Here is a 24,367-nt window from a genome sequence, read left to right as displayed (position 1 = left end):
GACATGCATCTGCCATTCGAAAATGTGAAGGCTCTGAAGCGCTGCGAATAACAACATAAAACATATCAAGATATCAATCAAAGATTCAGTTCTTCAAAGGGCATTGACCTCTTTAATCACACGAGGCGTCCGCGCAGATTGTTCCCAATTTGCATTGGATTGCGTTACGGCAACTAAATTGGTTGCAACGTTTCAATTCAGGCCGGGAACTGACAAACAAGCTGTCACTTCTCTTATTATGAATATTATGATGTCCAGGCTTGTTTGAGTTAGTAAAATGTGGTAATTAATAAACGACTATTTATTTCTAGAAAATGTTTTGGACTGGGTCAAATCAATTCAAAATCAATTCTAGAGATAGATTATTTAGCGGATTAAATTTTGAACATTTGACTGATTATCTCTGATGACAAAGAAAAGTCTACCTGTGGAAACTTGTAATTAGCTTACTGTTTCTATGTTATTACCTAACTTGTTACTCTAGCAGCTAGAGTAACAAGTTAGGTAATAAAGCTGCTGTAAGTTTTCCTAACAAAGTTTTAAAATAATTTTTGTTGTGCTGTGAGTAGTATTTAGAATATATAGTGTATGTTAATGTTATTTATTTTGTTTAATGTAATTTTAATGTAATTGTATATTATTGTGATTATGAGTCCTCGTTACTCGAAATAAATGAATTTTATTTTATTTATTTTATTTTATTAAAAAAAAAAAAAAAAATGTCTTATTGGTAAGGTCCGACCGAGATCTCGGTCTCGGTCTCGGTCTCGGCAGTCTCAGCCGAAGTTCGGGCCGAGATCTCGGTCTCGGTTCTCGGCCAAATAAGGCCGAGATTCTCGGCCACGGCCGAGACTGTGAAACCGTTCCGATTTGCGAATTTAAACTTTCGCGCGCGGGTGGCGAGCTTGTCGTACGATCTCATTGGCTGCCTGGTGGGTTTCTGCGACACTTCGTGTCAGTTCACTTGATTTCTATTGGTGTTTAATTTAACATCTAAACCAATTAAGTAGGTGAATTGGCGCCATTGGCGGTATTGCAGGATTATCAAGTAACCACTGTTGTGTTTGTTTATGTTTTGGTGTACTACTAAAAGAATAACATTAAATGAGATACATAAAGGCACATTAGGCACAGTGCTTAAAAAATTAAGAGTTATTTGCTAACATTGTTGTGTGTTGTGTTGTGTACGAGTGAACTTTAAACCGTAGGTAAGTACGTAAACTAAACATTATTTTGTGTTTTAGGTTATTACGATAGATTTTGCGACGACTTTTAAAGCTTTTTATTTAACGATAGGTGGGTTGGGTACTAATATTAAATGAATGAAAGTAAATGATATATTTGAACTTTATGCCTACTAGTTAAAAATCATATTCAAATGGCAGTAGCGATATTAGTAATAGTAGTAATGGTGGAGACTATTTGGAAATTAATTTAAATATGAAAACTAAATACTGTTTTCGTGGGTTCGTGTTCGTTCAACAAAGTTCGTGTTGCTTTGGATCTAGAAATTGTTGTTATTTTATTTGATATGAATTGTTAAAAAGGCAAGAACATCAGAAAATTACTTAGTTGACTTACTTTTTACTTCGTTGATTTGATTTGATTTCCTTTTGTTTAATGTTTGATATTTAAAATGAAAATTTTATTTTTCAAAAGATACCTACTACCTTGTTACAGGTACATTTTGCATTTGCAATGCCTAAAGTAATAAACCCTATTTGGGAGTATTTTGAAAAAAAAAATTCACAACCATCTAAGGCAGAATGCAAGCTCTGCAGGAAAACAGTGTCTCTGGGAAGTTTGCAACCTAAGCTTCAAACTATTAAAGGGTTAAAACTACATTTATCGAAATATCATTTGACAGAAAACGAACATTTTTTAATACAAATAGATGACCTGAAAAACCAAGCAGCTGAAAAGCAAAATAATTTAAAATCAGCGGGCCCTGTACTTCTTGAAACAGACAAGAAGACTCAACCTACGATGCAGCAATTGCTGGCGAATCCGCCAAAAGCCCAATGGCCCCATGACCATGACATAACAAAACGCATAGATAAGGCTATCATGGATTATATATTAGTTGACATGCAGCCTTATAACACTGTGTCAGGAAAAGGATTTAAGCGCTTAAATTTTGCGGACCCTGCAGGACCAAAAAAATATAAATTGAAATCTGAAAAATTTTTTCGCACCCAACTAATGCCGGAAACTTTTGAAAAAGTTAAAACTAAAGTAGTCAATTTGCTATGTGAGGCCGAGTGGATAAGTTTTACTACAGACATTTGGTCAAATCCTACTAAAACTTGTTCACTTCTGAGTTTTACGGCCCATTTTGTGCACAATGAACAACGACCAAAAGTAATCTTGGGTGCATCAGTTTTAGAAAATGACCACACGGGCGACTATATCTCCGAGAAACTGAAAGAAGTAGTCGAAGATTATAATATAGGCTCTAAAATCCACCTTGCTCTTCGCGATAATGCTGGGAACATGGCCCGTGCTACAAGGGTTGCGGAGTACGATTCGTTGGGCTGTGTGTCTCATACACTACAACTGGTGATTCATGACGCAATTTTATCGGTGCCAAACATAATAACAATACTAAAAAAGTGTCGTAAAGTAGTCGGACACTTTCATAGAAGTGAGCAGGCACGGAGGTATTTAAATACTTTCCAAAAAACTTTAAATTTACCAGAACACACCCTATTCCAAGACGTGGAAACACGTTGGAACAGCACGTACTTAATGTTGTCACGGTTGATTGAGCAAAAAAATGCGATTAATCTATACCGTGTCGAAAGGGGCTCAATCAATGAAATTAATAACGAAGAATGGACGACGATGCAAGATGCTGTCAGTGTATTGGAATGTTTTTATGAGGCCACATTAGACATGTCGTCAGATGCATCATGTGTCTCCTTGGTGATACCTTTAGTAGCCATGTTAAGTGGAAAACTTGCGTCAACTAGCGGGCAAAGTCAGTTTGTAGCGTCGGCAGATACTGCAATGTCAGCAGATATAGAAAACAATGAAAGTGATGCTCTTCAAAATTGTGCTGCTGCTGAGATGAAAAGCAAGTTGTTGTGCTCACTCAATCATCGCTTTTCATTCATACGAACATCGAGCCCCTTAATTTGTGCAACATTGTTGGATCCCCGATTCAAAACAAAATATTTGACCGAAAACGAGGTAAACGGAGCCAAGACTAAAATTTTTGAAGTTTTACAATTAGGTACACCGGCAGGACTTGGAGAGCGTCAGGGTGGAGCGTCAACTTCAGTTAGATCCGTCAATGAGACAAGTTTGTGGGCAGCTCACGACTCCATCGAGTCTGATGACGACCCAATGACGGACAACTCACTTGAATCGTCACTTGACAATTATCTGAGAGAGCCAAGGCTGCATAGGAATGCAAATATCTACGAATACTGGCATTCATCGCCTTACCAACTCCTGCGCCCTGCAGCAAAAAAATTTTTGTCGGCTCCACCAACAAGTGTGGCTAGCGAACAGCTTTTTAGCAGGGCTGGTCAATTGTACGACGAGCGGCGTCACAATTTAACTGGCCACAACGCTGAAAAGTTATTGTTTTTGTGCTATAATATAGAACTATTTAATTTTGATTATTAATGTCTTTTCGTCGTCTTTTATCAGACCCACTTGCACCAACCAGAGTAAAAAAAATAAATGGTAAACCTCGCATTTACTTTTCAGTTTCGTACATGGCGTGATGAATCCTAAGTTAGCTGTTTAATTTTTTAACCCTGGTTAGCGCAAGTGGGCCCGAGAAGAGTTTTGTATGTTTTTAGTCAGTATTAATGAAAATACAGTTTTTTTTTGCAAAATACGTATTTTTTCTTTCTTTTCTCAAATTCTCGGTCTCGGTCTCGGTCTCGGCCGAGAATTTCATTTTGTCTCGGTCTCGGTCTCGGTCTCGGCCGAGACAAAAAAAGTGTTCTCGGTCGGACCTTACTTATTGGTGCATATTTCGTCAACAATACCCCTGTTACTTTATTTATTTGCGTTATTCATATTTTGCATACATTATGCTAACTATCATCTTTTTGTTACAGGTAAGTAACATTACTGAATATCCTGCGAGAATACAAGAAAAATAGGTAAAAAAATAGTAGATATGTATTTTTAGCCCCTGAAATGTAGGGAATATTATATTTTGATAAAAGTTAGTTTGTTAAAAAGAAATGTATATAACATGGCCTACACGTCAACATGTTGGTACAACTTAGGTACCTACTTTACAAAAGGAAAGTGAAAAAGATAAAAGCATAGCAATGTTACCACTCTATTCCCTAAAATTTGTTACCTAATTATATTTAACGCCTGCTGTAAATCTTGAGGGTAATTTAATTTAAGGAGATAACGCCGAATCTTATTTTGGCAGGAACAGGTATTAAATACTAGGTGGAGTGAATATAAATACTGCCGTTACTGTGTGCTTTCATCTTTAAAGATATGTGACGTTCCACGGCAAAAGGTACCTTATGGCGGTTGGCGCTTACGCTATTATTAACGCCGCTCCTATTTTATAGAGGCCGCCAAAGGTACCTTTTGCCGTTGAACGTCACATATCTTTACTATTTCATATCTAGTGAATCTCTAATTCATTTCCCGAATCGCGCCGATAGTTACAGGCTGTATGTGACATGTTCTTCTTCGTCGTAACCTCATGACTGAGGGTCGTGACCGCCATAAGTTGCGTTTTCTTGGATTGCTCTCCAACCTGGCCGATCTTCTGCCTTCCGCATAGAGCCCTGGAACTTGACGCGTGTGACTGCCTCAATGGCATCAAACCAGCGTGTGGGTATTCTGCCTCTGCCTCTTCTGCCCTCAACCTGGCCACCGATCATCAACTTCTCTAGACTGTCGGGTTCCCGCCGGGCCAAGTGCCCAAAGAACCCGAGGATTCTCCTGAGACAGATAGTAGATAGACGGGTTTTTATGTTGAGCTCGTTCAGAATAGACACGTTGGTGCGATGCGCTGTCCATGAGATGCCCAACATTTTGCGCCAGCATCACATTTCGAACGCGTCTATTCTTGCCCTTGTGCGAGCTTTTAGGGTCCAAGTTTCCGCTGCATAGAGAAATATGGAGAAAACGAGAGTGCGCATGAGGCGCATATTTGTGACATGTAGTAAAGATGAAAGCACACATATCTAGTGAATTCCCGAATCGCGCCGTTAAGTATTTAGTTGGAATATAGAATAATATATGCTTGGGTCAATTTTCAAATAGGCATTTTTTGCTGTCCCACGGCTATAACTCGAAGTCCATAGGACTAAAAGACTGGGTATGTATATATTTTCATCCAATGTATTGTAAACTTTAAATATAATGTACAACTGTACCTTAAATATTATTTGTTTCTGACAAAATCGCATTTGAAGTTCCAAAAACGGCAAAATTTGCCGTTTTTTGCGTGTCCCAGTGGCGGCACACAGCCAATAAAAAAATCATAACTTTGGATGTAGGCAACGTATTATGAATAACTTTATATTTTTATAAAGAGCATTTTCTAGAGAATGGATTTAATAATTAAGATAATTTAATGCGTTATTTAATGAAACAAGGGAAGCCTTTTTATCGTTGTCCCGCGCGGCACTTGTTTTGTTATGACTTAAAGATACCCCCCAAAATTTTCTTTGTCTATTGAATAATAGTTAAATTTATTCAATAACAAAACTTATACAAACTATTATTAAAATTATGTATAAACTAAATAAATTAAAACTATATAAAACTAATAAAATAAATAAATAAAACTTACCCACCTACCTTAGGTCCCCCAGATCTGTCCCCTGCGGAAGGGTGCCCATAAGGCTGGCTACATTCCCACGCTGAATAGCTATGCCTATTCTTTGGCCTAGGAATGAGCCAGCCCTAGGGTCACCCGTGGTTTCCAATAGTCTTTTTTTTAGGCCCTTAAAAAGATTGTGAGCGTCACGACACCACGGCCCCAGGGTCTCTACCGCGAACGCCGCAAATATGTGGTTGTTTGTAAGACCAGCATATTTGCGGCGTTTTAGGGTTTCAGCCGCTGCCGCCGCGTCGCCAGCTCTCTGAGACGTGGCGACTAGATGGGACGGCGCTAGGGTGTCTACACATGTGGCATCCCAGATGAGCGGCCGTCCCATCTGCCAGGGGATGAGGGTTATTCCATCGGGCCTCTTGCCATCGTCGCGCGCCAGACCGGCTGGTTCCAACGCGGCCGGCACGCCCACGCTGACAAAGGCCCGACGGATGACATCGTTGAGGCTGGCGTGGCGGGACAGGCGGCCGGCACTCCTTCGGCAGGAGAGGCCGTGGGAGCCCAGACTGTCAACTTCTGTTCCGCAGGGACAGCTGTGGGGGACAACTATTTCGGCGCCTAGGCGGAGGCCGACAGCCAGTCTGAAAGAATTGTTGTCCAGTAAAGTTGCGCAATTAATGGAGGGGAAGGCGTGTAGCCAAAAGCCGGATTCATGTTGGGATGAGGCAAGAAGGCGGGCTTTTTCTGTGTTGGATTGTGCTGAATTTAGCAGCCAGTTTTGTACTTGATGGCAGAGCGGTTCGTCCCAAAATCGTTGGGTTGATTTTTCGGCCGGCATGTCTTTGTTCGGGCAAGCTAGACGCCACGCATTTTCTGCTTCCGACAGGTACACTACCTCGAAGTCACGCAGTGACGGTGTGAGTATTTTACCTACGAGGGATAGTGTACCATGCACGGAAGACAGAAAAGCGGGCAGTGCGACACTAGATATCTGCCTTATACCTAGGCCACCAAACCGTATAGGCAATGTGGCGTGGATAAATTGCCTATTGTCAATATTAATATTGATGATTTTTTGTATTTCGATGTGTATAATTTCATCGACCTTTTGACATAATTGTGGATATTTGAAAAGAGGGCTGCATCGCATTACGTACGTAAATTTAGGAACGAAAAGACAAAACCGAATTATAAAAAAAGCCATGTGTGAATTAATTTGTAGAAGGCGGTCCGAAATTTCAGAAAAACGATGAATTTGGGTATCAATGTATTCTGGAATTGATTCTTCAAACACTGGGGCTCCAAGGAGATGAAGCGAGCTTTTGGTGAGTAATTTTATGCCAGGGCAGTTATTTCTAAAGTCGTTTATAATTTGTGTATCATTTTGGACATCTGGGCTTACAAAAAGTTCACATTTGCTCATATTGAGCTCCAGGCCGATTTCGCTGAATTTGGTAACTAAAAAGCGAAGATCAGCGAGGACAGAGTTCGCATCACCGCCTATGGTACCGTCATCGAGATACCAGATGTTGAATTTAGAATTTAGAGCCGAAATAATTGGGTGTATTGCTAAGCTAAAGATGGCTGGCCCGAGTGGATCACCTTGTTGACAGCCGACCGAGGAGGGGATTTGGTGGTGTGTGTACATGAGGTTGGAAGGATGTCTGTAGCATTGCCAAAGATAAGGGTAGAGCCCAGGGATATTCTTCTGTATTTCAGTCAGTAAGGCGTTGCGGTTTACTGAATTAAATGCATTCTTTATATCCACTTTGACAAGCACCTGTTCTTTACAACTTTCTAAATAAGTTCGGCAGAATAAGTTAAATTAAATTTATGACGCAGTAGTGCGGTTAGTTGGGCATCGATCAACATCGAATGTGGACGTGGAAGCAGATTTATTTATATAAAAACGGTCAAGAATCTCTTTCGATATATTTTGGTACAACTACAACGACATTTGTATGGACGCTTAATATGTTGGTATACAGTCGAAATAAAAATGTGTAGTTTACAATAATAGTTACAAATACAGTGTTAAAATATATCGTAAAATAAATAAGTGAATCGGTTATATTGTATAACACTTTAAACTCTCGCGTTTTGTACACATATTTAATTACACAAACGGGTCTACCGCGATATAATTTCATTGTTTTTACCTTTAATTCCGGTTCGGTTATATTGTGTAGGAAATTTCGCAAAAAAATATTATTGGCAACATTTGTATGAAAACATTTGTACGGCTATTTTGACCGTATAAATGTCGATTGTGGTATACAAATGTCGATATATGTACTGCCATACAAATGTCGAAAATGTGCCATACAAATGTTGTCAGGGTCTTACAAATGCCACAAAAACAATAAATAGTACCATAAAAATGTTGATACTGCCATACAAACATATACATGTCAAAAGCGCCTTACAAATGGCTAAATAGTGCCATACAAATGTCGATATTTAAACGTCCATATCTAGCTAACTATAAAAAGTAGAGTGGTGCCTCGTACAGTATATTTTTTGGTGTTAAAAACTCTTTCTAAAACGATGATTATAAATCAGATTTTCCAAAAATAAAAAATTGCCATACAAATGTCGAAAAAACAGCCTCTTCAAAAATTGACCCGTTTTTATTATTATTTTCAATTAAAGTCTTCATTGGGAAATTAGGAAATGGCTACAGACTTCATTTCATTAAGTAATGCAGCGGTCGGCAACCTTTTAGCAGCCAAGGGCCACATAGTAGTTAACGGAGGTGACGTGGGCCGTACTTTGTTAATATTTATGACTTTATGAGACATTGTCGTTTGTCACTATTACATACAAAATAGCCAAGGAACCTCTCGGGCCGCAAGTGACAGATTCGCGAGCCGCATGCGGCCTGCGGGCCGCAGGTTGCCGACCGCAGAAGTAATGGATAATGGAGCTCATTCACTACTCTGTTTAAAAATTTATCGTGCAATTTTATTTAACCTTTTGAACTCTCCAATGGTTTTTTTGTACTCTGTAAATTTATGATTTTTGTTTTTTCATTGTTGTTTCTATGTATAAAGTTCTCTTCTCTCTAAATTGTAGTATCTGTCTTGTTTTTATTCTCTCTACAAAATGAAACGATATTTGTTGAGCGAGCAGGTTTTGCGCCCAAACTTTCGCTGCTCGAACTAAGTACTCGAACTAGTCATGCGTGTTAGATTGAGGTGACGGGTTTATTGTTAATTAGAAAGCATAGATTAATTAGCGTCCGTTTACGCTTTATTATGCACATTAATTGCGTTTACACTGTGTAATACAGATTAGGATTAGGTGTTAAGGTGCCTTATAAAAGAAATCGCAATACAAAACAAGGATTTTTGACTGTACGAATATTGCTCTCATTAAGAAAACAATATAAATATCCACGTTAGAGGCAATTTCAGAGTAAGGCCAATCGAAGAAAAACTCACTGAATTCGACTCTGATGGTATGGTCACGTCATGAGGCGCCCACCAGACCAGACCACATGACGAGAAAGGTGCTAGAGATAAGTGACAAGCCTAGGGGTCGCGGGAGACCCAAGAAAAAATGGCTAGGTCTTGTATAAAAGAACCTCAAAGAAAAACAGAATACCACCAGAGACGACCCAGGACAGACGCTCCTGGCGACGCCATATAAGGAGAGTCGATCCCAAGTAAATGGGATAAGGCTAGGAAGAAGAAAAAGAAGATTTAGAACATTATATACGAGCAGAATGTTGAAACATAGTCTAGAAAGCTCAGAAAAAGAACATAACTATTAGGTAAATCATTAGGTACCGTTTTTCAAAGCATATAAAAATAATTATGAATATTATGATTTTGATCTCATTAGGTATCCGATACTTCCCCTACGATTACGATCCCTAAATCAGGTCAAGGAGTTCGAAATATATTTTAAATAGGGACCAAAAATTACATAAAAAAGTATAACTGCTATTTTTTACGGCAACTTAGACACCAAGTGCGTATCCCTAAAGTAAAATACTCGTACTCGCATCATCGCCGGCCGGCAATGAGTTAGTAATGAGATGGCGCCGGGAATGGGCCCTTTGTCTGCTCACTGCGCTGATTTGAATTTGTTTTCTTCGCCAAATTAAAATTTCAACCTGATAAAGGTAGCTCGGGAGATGGGTAAAGGTTCGTTTGTGATTCTACTTTTGCGCCTACAATCTGTCTTCGGGCCGGGTGCACCGAATTCATTCATTACAATATGCTTGTACAAAATATTGACAGTTTAGGTACTATAGAATGAAAGCTCCATATTTGACATTAATCGTGTATTGTGAAACATAGATTTTACTTTTTGACATTACTACGTTAGTGACTGACTATTGATGCTGGTAAAGAACTGATAGGTAAATTCTAGGGAATGCAATCTCGCACCAAGATTGGCGATTCGAGATCTCGCACGTATATAAATTCTGAATCAAGATTGGGTGTTTCGAGATCTCGACCGTCAGACTTTCGAGATCAAGATTAATCTCGACGAGATCGAGATTTGACAATTTTTTTTTAATTTAATTTAATTTTTTAATTTATTTAATTAATAAATCTTACAGCTATCATAACAGTTTCACAATGCGATAGTGTAGGCAGGCTATTATTAGGTATATACTACAAGTACTATAACTAAGCTAAGAATATAAGAATAACACAACACAAACAATGTAACCTTTTACAAATTCACTTCCAGAAAAATGAAATACGTCAGTTCGTAACTAAAAATGTGTTATTTTGATCAAAAATCTCTACGGATTCTGTACATACTACGTACGGGTACATCATCATCATCATCATCATCATCTCAGCTATAAGACGTCCACTGCTGAACATAGGCCTCCCCCTTGGACCTCTATTCGTACCGGTTGGAAGCGACCCGCATCCAGCGTGCTCCGGCGACCTTAACAATGTCGTGACACTCGTGACGTCCATCTTGTGAGTGGACGTCCTACGCTGCGCTTGCTAGTCCGTGGTCTCCACTCGATTTAGGGTACGTCATGTTATATTTTGAAAATAAAAAGAACAAATTAAATCAGCATTGAATAAAAAATAAACTTTTATAAAAAAAAAACATGAAATATATAGCTTTAATTTGACATTCCGCACAGAACGCGCCACAGTGCTTTTATCGTCAGCTAAAGCCGGCCGTACATAATAGCACTGCCGTAACAACATGAATCTAACGTCAAAAAGATTACTTAAAACAAAGTAATTCATACGAATCAACCTTTCAATCTCGTTCGAGATCTCGAAAATATTAATCGAGATCTCGACCAAGATTACAAAAATCGAGATTTCCTGTCAACGAGATTGAATCTCGAAAATTCGTGCGGGATCTCGCGATTCTCGAAATTGCGAGATCGAGATTGCATTCCCTAGTAACTTCTAATTTCAAAATAAATTGCCTCTGGGTTTTATATCCCGAAAAATAGATTGGTCCTCGTCTCGTGGATTGACATCGCCTTATGAAGAGAAACGTCCACGTAACCTTTCATAAAAAAAAAAACTCTATTTGAGGCAGATTGGTTTGACTCTAATGTAACTGAGGACTTAATATTCTTTTTCAGTCGGCCCCTCAATACTGAGTATCGTGACATCATATCCTTCTGTTGAAGACCAGGTTCCTCCATAGGGTTCTGTTCCCCGCCAAGCGGGAGATGACTTAATATCTGACGCTATTCACCGACATTATGAGTTGACTTTGTACTCATTATTTTTATTAGTCTCTACCGTAATCATAGTAATTTATGTCAAGAGTGTTTCGTGTTTTAGCCACATTATATTAGCAGCTGTCGCCGCATAATGGGACAGTCCAATCGAAAACGTCATTCAAACTTAAACACAGCAAATCTAATCAGTAAAATTTAGAACGTATGCCCAGTGCATAAGATTTAAATTGCTGTGTGTTTTCTACATTTGTAAGGACACATACGCCATTTTGAATGTTGCGAAGGTTATCTCTGGATGAGAGCGGACACGCGACGAGATTTCCATTCGAGTGTTTTGTGGAAAATGAAAGTCGCTTCAATTATAGTAATTTTTCTTGCGGTTTAGAATTGACCACTGGCTTCAAGTGACTTTTTGTTAACAGATTTACCTTAAGTTGATAATGATAATGTTGATATAGCTAAAGTTCGCCAATTCTTTATTTTTAAACCTATAGGTTCTGGGCGTTAGCCGTGTAAACTGAAGACTGGTTGGTCGGCCTCCGCCATTGCAGGGATAGGTCACTTTTTCTTTAGTATATGACATCTTTTTCAGTTTATTACTATAAAAATAATTATTTTATTTTTAATGTATACTTTTTGTGTGTTTTGTGTAATGTCTACCGCTGTATTGTTTTGTGACGAAGCCTGATGGGCTATAAAAATCGAAGATCGAAATCGAATCGAAAATCGAAGTTCGCAAATTGTTCTCTGTTACGCTAATTACGCCCTCATTGGAGTTAAAGAGAAAGATCCCCCGCAATTTACGCATTTCGTATTTCGGCCCCCAGTACCTGATCGTGAGTTTGTATTTACCTGACGAAGCCTGCGTTGCGGATATAAAATTATGGTCTCTGAATCAACTCTGAATAAATTATCTACCTATATGATGAGGTATGCCATTTTGGCATTTTGGCATACCTCATCATGTGCCAATATTTTATTTTGTACAAAACAAAAACATTTTTTCGTTAAACATACGAGGTATGCGTAAACCTGAGTAATAAAATGACTCCATAATTACGTTAAAGCTGCCATGCATCCCCTTAAAGTGACGTTTCTTGTAAAAAGCATCACGTTTATGCACTGTTAGTCAATTACGCGTAATATACGGGCCGCTTTGATGTTCCGGAATCATTAGGGGAATAGAGACATCGTGCATGAAAACACTTAACGAGCTAACTGCAGAGCAAATGAAGACTTTTTCCCGAGTGGTATAATTTTGTATTTAAATAAACGGTTTTAAAAGCCTTATTTAATTATTACATTACGATACAAGTGCGAAAAGTAAGAATTACCTTTTCGCACGTGTATTGTACAACATTTTACAGTAGGTCTAGGTACCTACATAATATATGGCCCTTAAATTTTTCGACATACGCACGTATAGTGGTAGTTACAGCACTAGGGCGGTAAAGTAGCACCATATGTATACTGTAATAGTTATTTACGATACAAGTGCGGAAAAGAGGAAATTCGAAACGAGTGGCGAAAACACGACCGAAGGGAATGTTTTAAATCGACACGAGTTGCGAATTACCTATTCGCACGTGTATCGTACAACGTTTTACAGTTATATATGGCCCTTTAAACTTTTGACATACGCACGAAAAGTGCTATTTTACGCACTGGTGCGGGAAAATGGACCATATGTACTGTAAAAATAGTTTTAGCTGTTTTCGTGAACTGATTTACAAATATTAGGTATCCTTCGTTTTGTCCACTAGTTAAAGAGACCTCTCATGAATGTAAAAGAAAAACAATAAACATTGAATTGTGCATAATTTTCACTATATAGTCCATAGTACAAGTAACATACGCAATGCGCTTAAATTTAATAAAGTACAAGTAACTCTCACAAAAATACGGATATAGTTCAGGAAAACCACACTTAGTGCAATGATTACGTTCTAAACCCAATTTACTCATAAACTAATCTTCGGTATGTATGAAACTATGCATAGGTACATTAATTGCTTACCATTTCCAAATACTATCCAGTAATTAAAACCGATCACTTAAACGATCCATCATAATTCATAATATCATATTTCACTAGTAGTCTCTAAATTGGTTACTCCACCAATTCATCACAATCCACCATCTCAATCGTTACGTTCTTTAACTAAATATCGAGATATTTAGTAACGTACACACATTGAAACTTATCCTATAGGGTCATTGCGCTAGTTTTCGTCCACTTGACGGATTAGCAAATAATATATTTCATTTTTAATTTTTTACTTGCGAAATACCATTTTTATGTAGATAGATGTAGATGTAGGTATTGTTTAGACATTAAGGATTGCAATAAGTCCAAAGTGCAGCAATGAAGGTTTATATTCAAATTTCGTCAAGTGGACGAAAACTAGCGCAATGACCCTATTTCTTTGAAGCTTTAATCAAAGCTGATCAGTGAAAGTCCGAACTTCAATCGGCTAATTCTAAACGTCGTAAGTGGTTTATTTATTAGTTCATATTTGTCGTTTTGGTTTGGAAGTAATTTAGTTGTCTAAATCCGTTCGGTAGTTAGTTCCGTATCTTGGATTCGCTATCTATAGGGATTAGCTAATGATCCGTTTACGTACGTGGTTGAAATGAGAGAGATACGAAGATTAAGTAGTACCTTAGTAACTAATAATAAAATAACTTAGACGACCCCATCGCCCGCTGGTTTTACCAGTGCAATCAGTCAACGCAGGGCAGTTTGTGGCGAGCTGTTGGGGATTAGCGACCTCACGTACCCGAGTGCTCCTGGGGAGTTCTGTTACCCGCAAGGAGGGTGGGTGGGACAGGATTCTCTGCCTCTGGCTTGCCTTAGCCGGCCGGCCAGAGTGGAGTCGTTAGAGTTATAAGCTCCAGGGGTGGAAGTGAAATATGCATAAGACGCGAGTTGGCACAGTGGCTGTTAACAGCCACTGGGTAGAAAGCGGCGCACACCTCTCGACACCCCTGAGCCGCTCACACCGGTGTTGCCCTTGAGCCATCCTAGATGTCGCTTTTTGTGGGGGCCCATCTTGTGAGGGCGAGTCACCGTCTGCCGGAAATAAAATTGCATACCGTTTTATTAGGCAGGCGTCCGGTTTTTTACCCCATAGCTCAGTACTTAGTCCATCGCTTTCACCCAATAACCTAGTTCATTTTAGATTCCATCAACTCTCAATAGCCCTTACACCCTGGCGGGTGCTGCCTCTGCGTGCGTCCCATGACACGGGTAAGGGCAGCATCCGCTCGGTGTACCCCTTACATTTCATTAAAGTGTCAAAAGGGCCTCTACGTGTTGGCTTCGGCTCCGCGCACGCCTCCCAAAGGTCCGGAACACCATTGTTCCGTGATGGGAAAGACATACAAATAACTTATATAGGTTGCCATATAGGTAAATACTGTATGTATGTAGATAGTTTAGTCATTTAGTCATTTATTTATTGCAACCATAGTGTAGTATAGTTAAAATTTTTTGAACTGATCTTGTTCACTTACCTGTACTAACAATGGCATTGTTCTATTACAATCCTATTATCTGCTTTTGTTCTTGTAGGCGCCAACCAATTTACTTACAAAATAAGTTAGAAGTACAATGCATGTATATTGAATTCTAAACCTTATTTCTTGTTGAATGGGGTTAAAATGGTCTAAAAAGATAATATCATATTCAATCTTTTGGAAAGTCACATGCACCTTAGCCACGACAGGGACGTATTCGGTGTTAAATAAAATACGTAGAAAGATAAAAATGTTTATTTATTATACATATTAGTTAACAAAAATAATCACATTTAATCAAAATCAACAAGTTCTTATACAAATATATATCAATCTTCAATCTGCAAAATATTTTACATACTACTAGAGCCAAAAAAAGATACATAAGTGTATATATAAAAAAATAATCCCATGTATCCAAAACCAACAGATTCTTATATAAAAACATGCCTATAATCTTAAAACTATAAAATATTTTACATACGTGATATACATATTAAATAAAATTTAGTGAAGGGGTATTAAATCTTATCCGAAATGTGATAAACGCGACAAACTCCCATTGGAGGAATTGTTGTAGGCATGTTGTCAATTTAGAAAAAAAAATGAAACGCAATTATAGTCACCCTCCATTAATTATAAACGTGACTGAAGAGTCTGATGGAACCGAATCCGAATGATAAACAGATATTTAGATTATATATTAGAGATTATATATTATTTTTATAAGAATATGTAGATTTTGCATGTGATTTTTTTATAGGTACACATACACATAACATCTCATTATTTATACTATTTTGTGGTTCTAGTCGCATGTTAAATATTTTGTAGTACTTATTAAGATTATAGGCATATTTTTGTATAAGAATCTGTTGATTTTGGATACATGAGATTATTTTTTATATATACACTTATGTAACTTTTTTTGGCTATAGTAGTATGTAAAACATTTTGCAGATTGTAGATTTACATATATTTGTATAAGAATTTGTTGATTTTGCTTATATTTGATTATTTTTGTTAACTAATATGTATAATAATTATACTTTTTTTATCTTTCTGCATATTTTATTTAATATGTATATCACGTATGTAAAATATTTTATAGTTTTAAGATTATAGGCATGTTTTTATATAAGAATCTGTTGGTTTTGGATACATGGGATTATTTTTTTATATATACACTTATGTATCTTTTTTTGGCTCTAGTAGTATGTAAAATATTTTGCAGATTGAAGATTGATATATATTTGTATAAGAACTTGTTGATTTTGATTAAATGTGATTATTTTTGTTAACTAATATGTATAATAAATAAACATTTTTATCTTTCTACGTATTTTATTTAACACCGAATACGTCCCTGTCGTGGCTAAGGTGCATGTGACTTTCCAAAAGATTGAATATGATATTATCTTTTTAGACCATTTTAACCCCATTCAACAAGAAATAAGGTTTAGAATTCAATATACATGCATTGTACTTCTAACTTATTTTGTAAGTAAATTGGTTGGCGCCTACAAGAACAAAAGCAGATAATAGGATTGTAATAGAACAATGCCATTGTTAGTACAGTTAAGTGAACAAGATCAGTTCAAAAAATTTTAACTATACAGATCTTTAAAAACTAGGTACATTCAGAGTCATATGGGCCCTGGCAGGGCATTGCAATGTCATACATATTTTAATTTAATTTACAATAATTCAAATCGGGTAATATTCTTGTTTGGTTCTTAGGTATTTAGGTATTATGCATGCATATATATATATTTAAATCCATATCTAATAGTCCTAGTTTTGGAACAGTATTTCGAACCTTGCGAAGCTCTCGGTCGAATTGGGGCTTAAGTTTACTCTTGAGACCCGTAGTTTGGCGACCTCTCGGCTAGAACATCTACCTAAATCTATTGTATATTTTCTTCAGCATTTCAATTTCACCTACAACTGAATGGGAGAAAGCACCCATAAAAACGATATTAATACCAAGGCATTGCCCTCTTTGTTTATTCCTGTCACACGTCGAATATCGACGTTCTAGGTCGGGCGTGGGCGATCAAAATTTAAACGTAGAACGTTAAACGTACGGTTTGTGGGACAACGGCCGTTTTATTCCAACGTTCCTATTTCAAAAAGTCACATGAACCAGAGGCGTTCTTATGTTTTTTAACTTTATAAAGTTTTAATACTTTTATTGTACAGTCCATGCGTGGGTTATTTAGGCGTTTTTGGGAATAATCCCTCTATTCATAAAAACTTTCGTATTTTAGGTTGGGATATACAGTTTGTTACTGTACGAATAATCCTAGTAAATATTATTCACTATAACTACTGGACTTAGGGGCTATTCATAAATTACGTCTTTCAAATTAGGGGGGGGGGGGGTCTGGACATCGGATGATGGTAGCATGTCGTAGGAGGGAACGGGGTCATTCGAAGCATGATTTCTGGATGATTTTAGGGGGTGGGGGGGGAGGTCAAAAATCGTCAAAAATCGATGACGTAATTTATGGACAGCCCCTTAGTGGATAACTGGAGAGATTGAGGTATTGACTTTAAGATAACAAATGTAGGTATGTAGTAAGTAGTGCGTAATTATTTTCCATCGTATTTTTACGGAAACGTACGAACGTGTCTTGCTATTTCAGTTAATCTCGGTACAAAAAATACTGAGGTTGACTGAAGTAGCCTATTCACTCGACCAAAAGAAAAAGGTGATTTTACGTTTACAAGCAAATTTGGCATTTATACTCGTCATAACAATACCTGCTTAAAAAGACTTGGAACTATGCCAATATAATTTGGCATGTTCATTACTGCAGAAGCTTTTTTTTACTAAATATCCGATTAAATCTTGTTATAATTTTCTTTCTTTCCCGCATACGATCCGTAAACAAGAAACCTTTATCTTCTCATTAAGGCTGACTCACGCTAGACCGGGCCGGGCCCGGGGCGAGGCGTCCGACATATCATTTTCTGACGGCTGATCGGTGATCACGTGGTGCTTTCCATAGAAATTTCCCGGCCCCGGCCCGGTCTAGCGTGAGTCATCCTTTAGGGACAATTACGGGCGCGTCGAAATACTCTTCCGTTTTCCTTTGCATCATTTTCTTTGATATTTTTCTACATGTTATGGAGCCCCGGGCACGTGACACGCGAGTAATACTCATTAGTGACGGGGTTCCATCCATCATGGTAGTGATGGGAAAACATTTATGGAATTATCGATAAAATTTACAAGTGCCACTATTCTTCTTCTTTTTCTTCTTCAATTAACCTAGCTTCTTCAACTCCGCGGCATTTGTCGCAACATGTGTCCTAGGATAGAAGAGTAGAGTTATACTTTGTTTGTTTAGGTACTATAGGTTACAAAATATCCTGTTTTCTTCTTCTTCAACCTAGCGTTTTCCCGGCCTAGCGCCAGGGTCCGCTTTCCTGCTCAATCTTCTCCACTTTGCGCGGTCTTCGGCATCTCCAGGTGAGAGATTGTTCTCTTCCATGTCGGCTGTCACGACGTCCAGCCAGCGCTTCTTGGACTAAGTGCCACTAATAGCTAAAATATGTAATTCAAGTGTTGTTTTTACAAAGAGGTAAAGACAAGAATGATGTAAGGATTATGTTTTGACTACCTATTAAGTAAATTGTTCATTGTTTTTTTTTTATGAAACTGTCAATTTTTGAGGTCTACAATAAAAAGAATTCAAAACAATTACTTAGGTACATTTTAAATTGAAAAGAAAAATTCAAATATATTTCATTCATTACGTACTTGTATATTATTACGTTTGCTTAACCTCATCATTATACAACACATGTACCGGCCGTTCATTAGTTGTCTTATAATGAAACACTGAAAGCCAACCTTTTACACATAACTTGCCGACGGTCAACAGTAAAACAACCAATTAGGTTCTCCCCACGCATTCAATTCCCGAGACCTACCTTTTGCTAGCAAATTAGGTTAACCTACTTCTAGGAATGCCTGGCTAAATAATAAATGGAGTTTTCCTTTCGTTAGGCGAGCTCAAGTATGCGCTCCGTAGTGCAGTGGGTCACGACGCATACCCACGTCCAAGACACGAGACCGAAATAGATTTAAAATGTAGGTGGAAGCAGGAACTTTCATAGGAACGTGCCTGGCTTTGTTTTATTGCTTTATTAGTGACCACACGCCCACAGTTGATATTACGAAAGTTACACTTGAGCGTAAACCATGTTATCTCTATACAGTGGCGGATTTGCAGTCTTTGCCGCCCTGGGCCCCAGCCCATATAGCCGCCCCTTTCGCAGCACCCATCATACTGACTACATTTTAAGTTATGTCTTGTTATCATCAGCGAAACTTTTTGTCACAATTTGCCGCCCCTAATTTTTTGCCGTCCTAGGTCCCGGGTCCGGGCCAGTAGGCCCTTACGGCAAATCCGCCACTGTCTGTATATGAGTCTAAGCGCCACTTGCACGATCCCACTATCCCGGCCTTAGGGCGTTAAACCGTTAACCATGGTAACTCCAGGTTTAACCGGTTAACCCCGGGTTGGTGGGATGGTGCAAGTGGCGCTAAGCATAATAAATGATGTTAACAATTTAATCTATACCCAAGCATTAGGTTACCCTTAGGTTTAAATAAAATTTTAAGAAAAAAAAAGTCAGTACTGAAGTTGTGCTTAAATATTGTATAAAAATTGTAAGAAACATTAAACTACATTGTAAATGTATTGTAAGCGCCACACGGAAGTTCTACAAATCTACAGAAGTGGGTATAGTCGGACCAAGCTAACTCTGCGTGGTTTTGCAACTTCGCAATGTCAAAGTACGGCAATGTCACATTTCTATGAGAAAATGACGTTTATAATGACCCTCAGTTTGTCCAAATCGTTGCAAATTGACTCTAAATGTAACCCGTAAATTATCGACACTGGTGTCATCACTAAACTGTCGCAAGCCGTCATCGAGTTGAAAATAATCATCCCACCTTTATTTCTGCCGCGCGCCGGGAATGCGTAAACAAAAATCCCGGCTATTCCCGCTATCCTCGAAATGGGACCTGGGATCTATTTGGCCCAGGAATGCTCCGCACTATTACCGAGATAACATAGAAAGGCCTAAGTATAATACAGGTTAAAGTACCTTATTTCTGCTAGCGTGTATTCTTTATTTTGTATGTAGTAATAAAAGGACGAGAGACCTACAGGCCTATTCCGATTTCGAGATAATCACAAGATCTTGAGACGATTTAGAGATCAACTAGATCTACAGTAGATATCGACTAGATGTGACTTGGATATCTAAGTCATAACTTGTCGAAATCGTTCAAGAGGACCAAATTTGACATATCTATCTTACAAATATCTTTAAATTATCCGTATCGTAACTAGTTGAAGTCTAATTCATTTTCCGAATCGAGCCGCTAGATTGTACTTGGTTTCACGCCTCGTACAACGACGTATTTTAGCTAAAAGGATTCGTCCTCAAAAAATTGACATTTAAGTACCTACCTTTGAGCTGATATGATGTTGATATCGGAATTGTATAGGATCAAAAGGGACGGAAGGGAAGGGAGGGAAGTGGAGGGTCAAAAACTTTTTTCATTAATTAACGGACTTTGAAGCCTAATTCTCTTACTTTATCCTAATAGGCATACCCTTCTACTTAAGTTATATAAATACTTACTTAATGAAAAAATTCGAAAAATCTATCCAAATCGTTAACTTTTTTTATGTCCGCCGTTAAGATGAGACGCCGGTTTCCCGGAACATTTTTGACCCTTAAATTAATCTTTATGACAGAAAATGTTAGTTTACTGTCAGATTTTTGCGGATTCATATCTCTTTCCCAAACTACGTCCGATTATCCTACAGCGGAAAATCAAAGCGAGCCCTGAAACATTTTGTTATAAAGTGTGCCTACTCAATTATATTGTATGTTTAAGTTGGGTCCACTCTCCGGAATTAACCGGGCTCGGTGTGGGCGCAACGGATCGGGGCGACCTTTCCCGTTGGTGTTTATCGATTTCAAGAAATTAAATTGTGTGATACTAGATCCTCGGTCCATAAATGTAGTATAAACCTATGAATTGTAGGGTGAGAAAGACTTTTTAGTGACAGAAGTTGTGGACTGAGAGTAAATATTAGCGTTGGTACAATAAATCGTTTTGGAATAGTATCTTTAATTATTTTTAGGTAGCAGGGCACTGTACTGTGAATTGGAAATGTTAAGCCTATTGATATTTTGCAACTGATATAATATTCAAGTGAATTAATCTTAAAAACCCGTAAAATTTATCTGTTAAGGCGTGCTTTTCCCGTACGAGCTAAGCGAACCAGTTTTTTGAATCCATCGGAAATATAAGAAACAATGTTTTAAAATTGTGAAAAAAATATATCTTATACTTAAGGATCTGGCAGATATGTTTTGGATCTCAAAAACATGATTAGATAAACTTTGCTCGATAGAAAAAAATTCCAAAGTTACGCCTTTTTTTAACAATAAATCAATCTCAGAGCTACAATACAAACTTTTTTGACTTGTTTTTTACATAAATGTATAGGTAATAAGATAATCTAGATGATTTGGATCACTTTGTCTCGGTAACATCATTAAAATAATTTCTGTTTCAATACCTACTAAATCCGCAACCGCCATCACTCGCGAACGCACTTACGCCCTCTTCAGTCGCGCGGCAGCGCTTGTAGAGGACGGACCTGCGTCAGTATGTTCCGCGCGGTCACGTGATTTTATCATTTACAAACAATGGGAAACAAGGCATATGAAACGTAAGAAAAAGTCACTAAGTGCTATAAAAACACACTTTCTGATAACAGAAGCATCTAATACTTTACGAGGTGCTTGAAAGCGCCTAGCCACAGACCAACCCATATAGACCGAGCTTATAGGACGACTCGCGGTCACCGCCCGTATGGTGTATAGGTCAAATATAAGATTGTTCGCGCGCCGCTCCGATCAGTTGCGCCCAACGTAACGACCTGTTAGCAGTGTGCACGAGTCTAAGAAAATAAATCGTGAACTATTGAATTCATTGGGAAATCATGGGATATTGCAGCGTAAAATGGTGTGGCAAGTCATCTAAGGCATCTACTTACGAAACAGATGGAATAACATCCCACAGGAAAGTCAAATTCATTATTTCATTGAATAATGTTTCTTGTCCGCGGGGTTCATTTTATACTGGTCAGTAAGCAGAGGCCAAGTATGTCCGTCCCTTTTCGTCAACTTGAAAATGCAATGCGCTATCCCTTTCCCTTTCGACTAGTGATGTGACGATGATGGTTTTTCAGTTGCGGAAACTTCGAGCTTCGTCATACCGTATTGTACCATTTTAGACATAATATATAGGTAATATGTTGTGTAAGTTTTTTAGAATCCTCTAGGCCAGCGGAGCAGTTAGGCCGCATGTCACGAGATGGACCTGATGATGAACTTCAAAGAAGTGCGAGGGCACTCGGTGTTGGTTTGTGATAGACATATGTTGTATGGGTTTTTTAGAATCCTCTAGGTGAGCAGTTAGCTCTCATGTCACGAGATGGACCTGATGATGAACTCCAAAGAAGTGCGAGGGAACTCGGTGTTGGTTTGTGATAGACATATGTTGTATGAGTTTTTTAGAATCCTCTAGGTGAGCAGTTAGGTCTCATATCACGAGATGGACCTGATGATTAACTTCAAAGAAGTGCAAGGGAACTCGGTGTTGGTTTGTGATAGACATATGTTGTATGGGTTTTTTAGAATCCTGTAGGTGAGCAGTTAGGTCTCATGTCTCGAGATGGACTAACTAACTTCAAATAAGTGCGAGAGAACTCGGAGTTGATTTGTAATAGGCATATGTTATTGGTCCATTTGAATATGTTTTCAATACAACCTTCTATGACCTTAATAAAACGGACAAAAGAAAATAATTGTATGAGATTTCGGCGACACTTTTTTCTCGTATCAAAAGAGATTGCGATTCTGAGTGGAAATAATATAAAAATTCTAAACTTTAAAATTCATGTTCTAGGTACTTTAAGCAGAAATGCCCTAATATGTTAAGTAAAAATTTCAGGTACATTGTTAAATTACTTAATGAAATATATAATTATTAAGTAAGTTTACTCTAAGTATACTAAATTGGTAACAATTTTACCACAATAAATTTCGGTATCACTGGTAGCAGTACCCACTACCTGTAATGAACATGTCCCATCCCTACGCTTGCACGTGTCAGCGCGCCATGTTTGAAACGACCAATCGCAACGCCGTGAGCACCCCTCCCGCACCTCACAGTTTGGTGATTTGCGTCGGGAACAAAATGGCCAATATTAGGTTTCTAGAGGCGGTGTTCTGTGCGCCTAGCTTTCCTACATCAACAGTTAAAATATTTCAGTATTTTCACTAGGTCAGCAACCAATTTCAATGTAGGTAAATAATATTATATTCCTAGATAATATAATTGTGAGTATGTAAGTATGATATATTTACAGTATTTCACCTTTACTGATACACCTACGTCCGATCTGCAAAATGATTATATTCCTTCGTGCTCTTTGACTCCTTTGAAAATCAGAAATTATTTATTTGGATTGATACAGTATGGGGATGTTACAATATATGTATAGTGTTACGCTTTTAGTATGAGGGTGCCGAAGGCGCCCGGCTTTGGATCGCATGCAACGCGCCACGCCCGTCAAGCGTGCAAATTTATCATCATAATCATAAATTTAAATAAATATAAAATGTCAAATTGAAATAATTGAAAAAATTACCCTAATAGGCATATCGCAATACAATTATTTAAGAACTAAATACATATCACTAATTTTAATATTTGACCACGGTCGACATGAATTAAATATAATTGAGAGTTCAAGGTGCCTACAGGCAGTTCATCTTGCGCTTGGTTGTATTAGTCTTGTTCGAGAAACTGAACACGGTGAAAAATAGAGAAAATACTCCTAAAAATACGTGTGATACCTCATTAGATTCGTCATAATGCCTAGAAAAATGCATTCGAAGCGTGTAGTAGCACACACAAAATATCAAAAGTTATAAGCAAAAAAAGGGGGGAAAAGTAGAGATCTTTAATTTCCCCAATATCTCAAAAAGTATTCATATTACGGTGCGAGATGGGTGGGGGGTGCTCGACCAAATGTCATAGAGGGCCCCAAGACAAAACAAACTGCATTTAAAAATTTTCAAAATGGCCGACTTTATTTTTTATTTTTTTCAAGTTGCTCCGAGCGCGCTGAGATTTGGCATGGCGAAAGATAGAGGCCTCTAGATTCCTATGAAAAAAAAAATTTTTGGAAAAAATCTAAGATGGCGGAAATAATGGTCATTAATTTTGTATGGCAACTTTTAAACGGTGCGAGATGGGTGGGGGGTGCTCGACCAAATGTCAT

The 24,367-nt window shown here is 38.0% G+C and overlaps 2 protein-coding genes across 2 annotated transcripts in view; both read left to right on the top strand.

The window, feature by feature from the left end:
- LOC134795648 (uncharacterized) overlaps nt 1-24,367 on the top strand; it is a 219,689-nt gene that overhangs the window by 163,449 nt on the left and 31,873 nt on the right. The gene's annotated exons all lie outside the window — the stretch shown is intronic.
- On the top strand, nt 1,367-3,633 carry LOC134795872 (zinc finger BED domain-containing protein 4-like). Its single transcript, XM_063767803.1, has one exon. It carries the CDS (start codon nt 1,699-1,701, stop codon nt 3,631-3,633), a length of 1,935 nt encoding a protein of 644 aa, XP_063623873.1. The 5' UTR covers nt 1,367-1,698.

The sequence above is a fragment of the Cydia splendana genome, chromosome 12 (assembly GCF_910591565.1).
Source record: "Cydia splendana chromosome 12, ilCydSple1.2, whole genome shotgun sequence".
In the NCBI taxonomy this organism is placed as follows: Eukaryota; Metazoa; Arthropoda; class Insecta; order Lepidoptera; family Tortricidae; genus Cydia; species Cydia splendana.
Note: the sequence above shows the minus strand (reverse complement) of the source record. Positions and strands in the feature narration are given on the sequence as shown.

Excerpts from the sequence above, each read along its gene's own strand:
- LOC134795872 (XM_063767803.1), top strand. The coding sequence starts at position 1,699 with ATGCCTAAAGTAATAAACCCTATTTGGGAGTATTTTGAAAAAAAAAAT.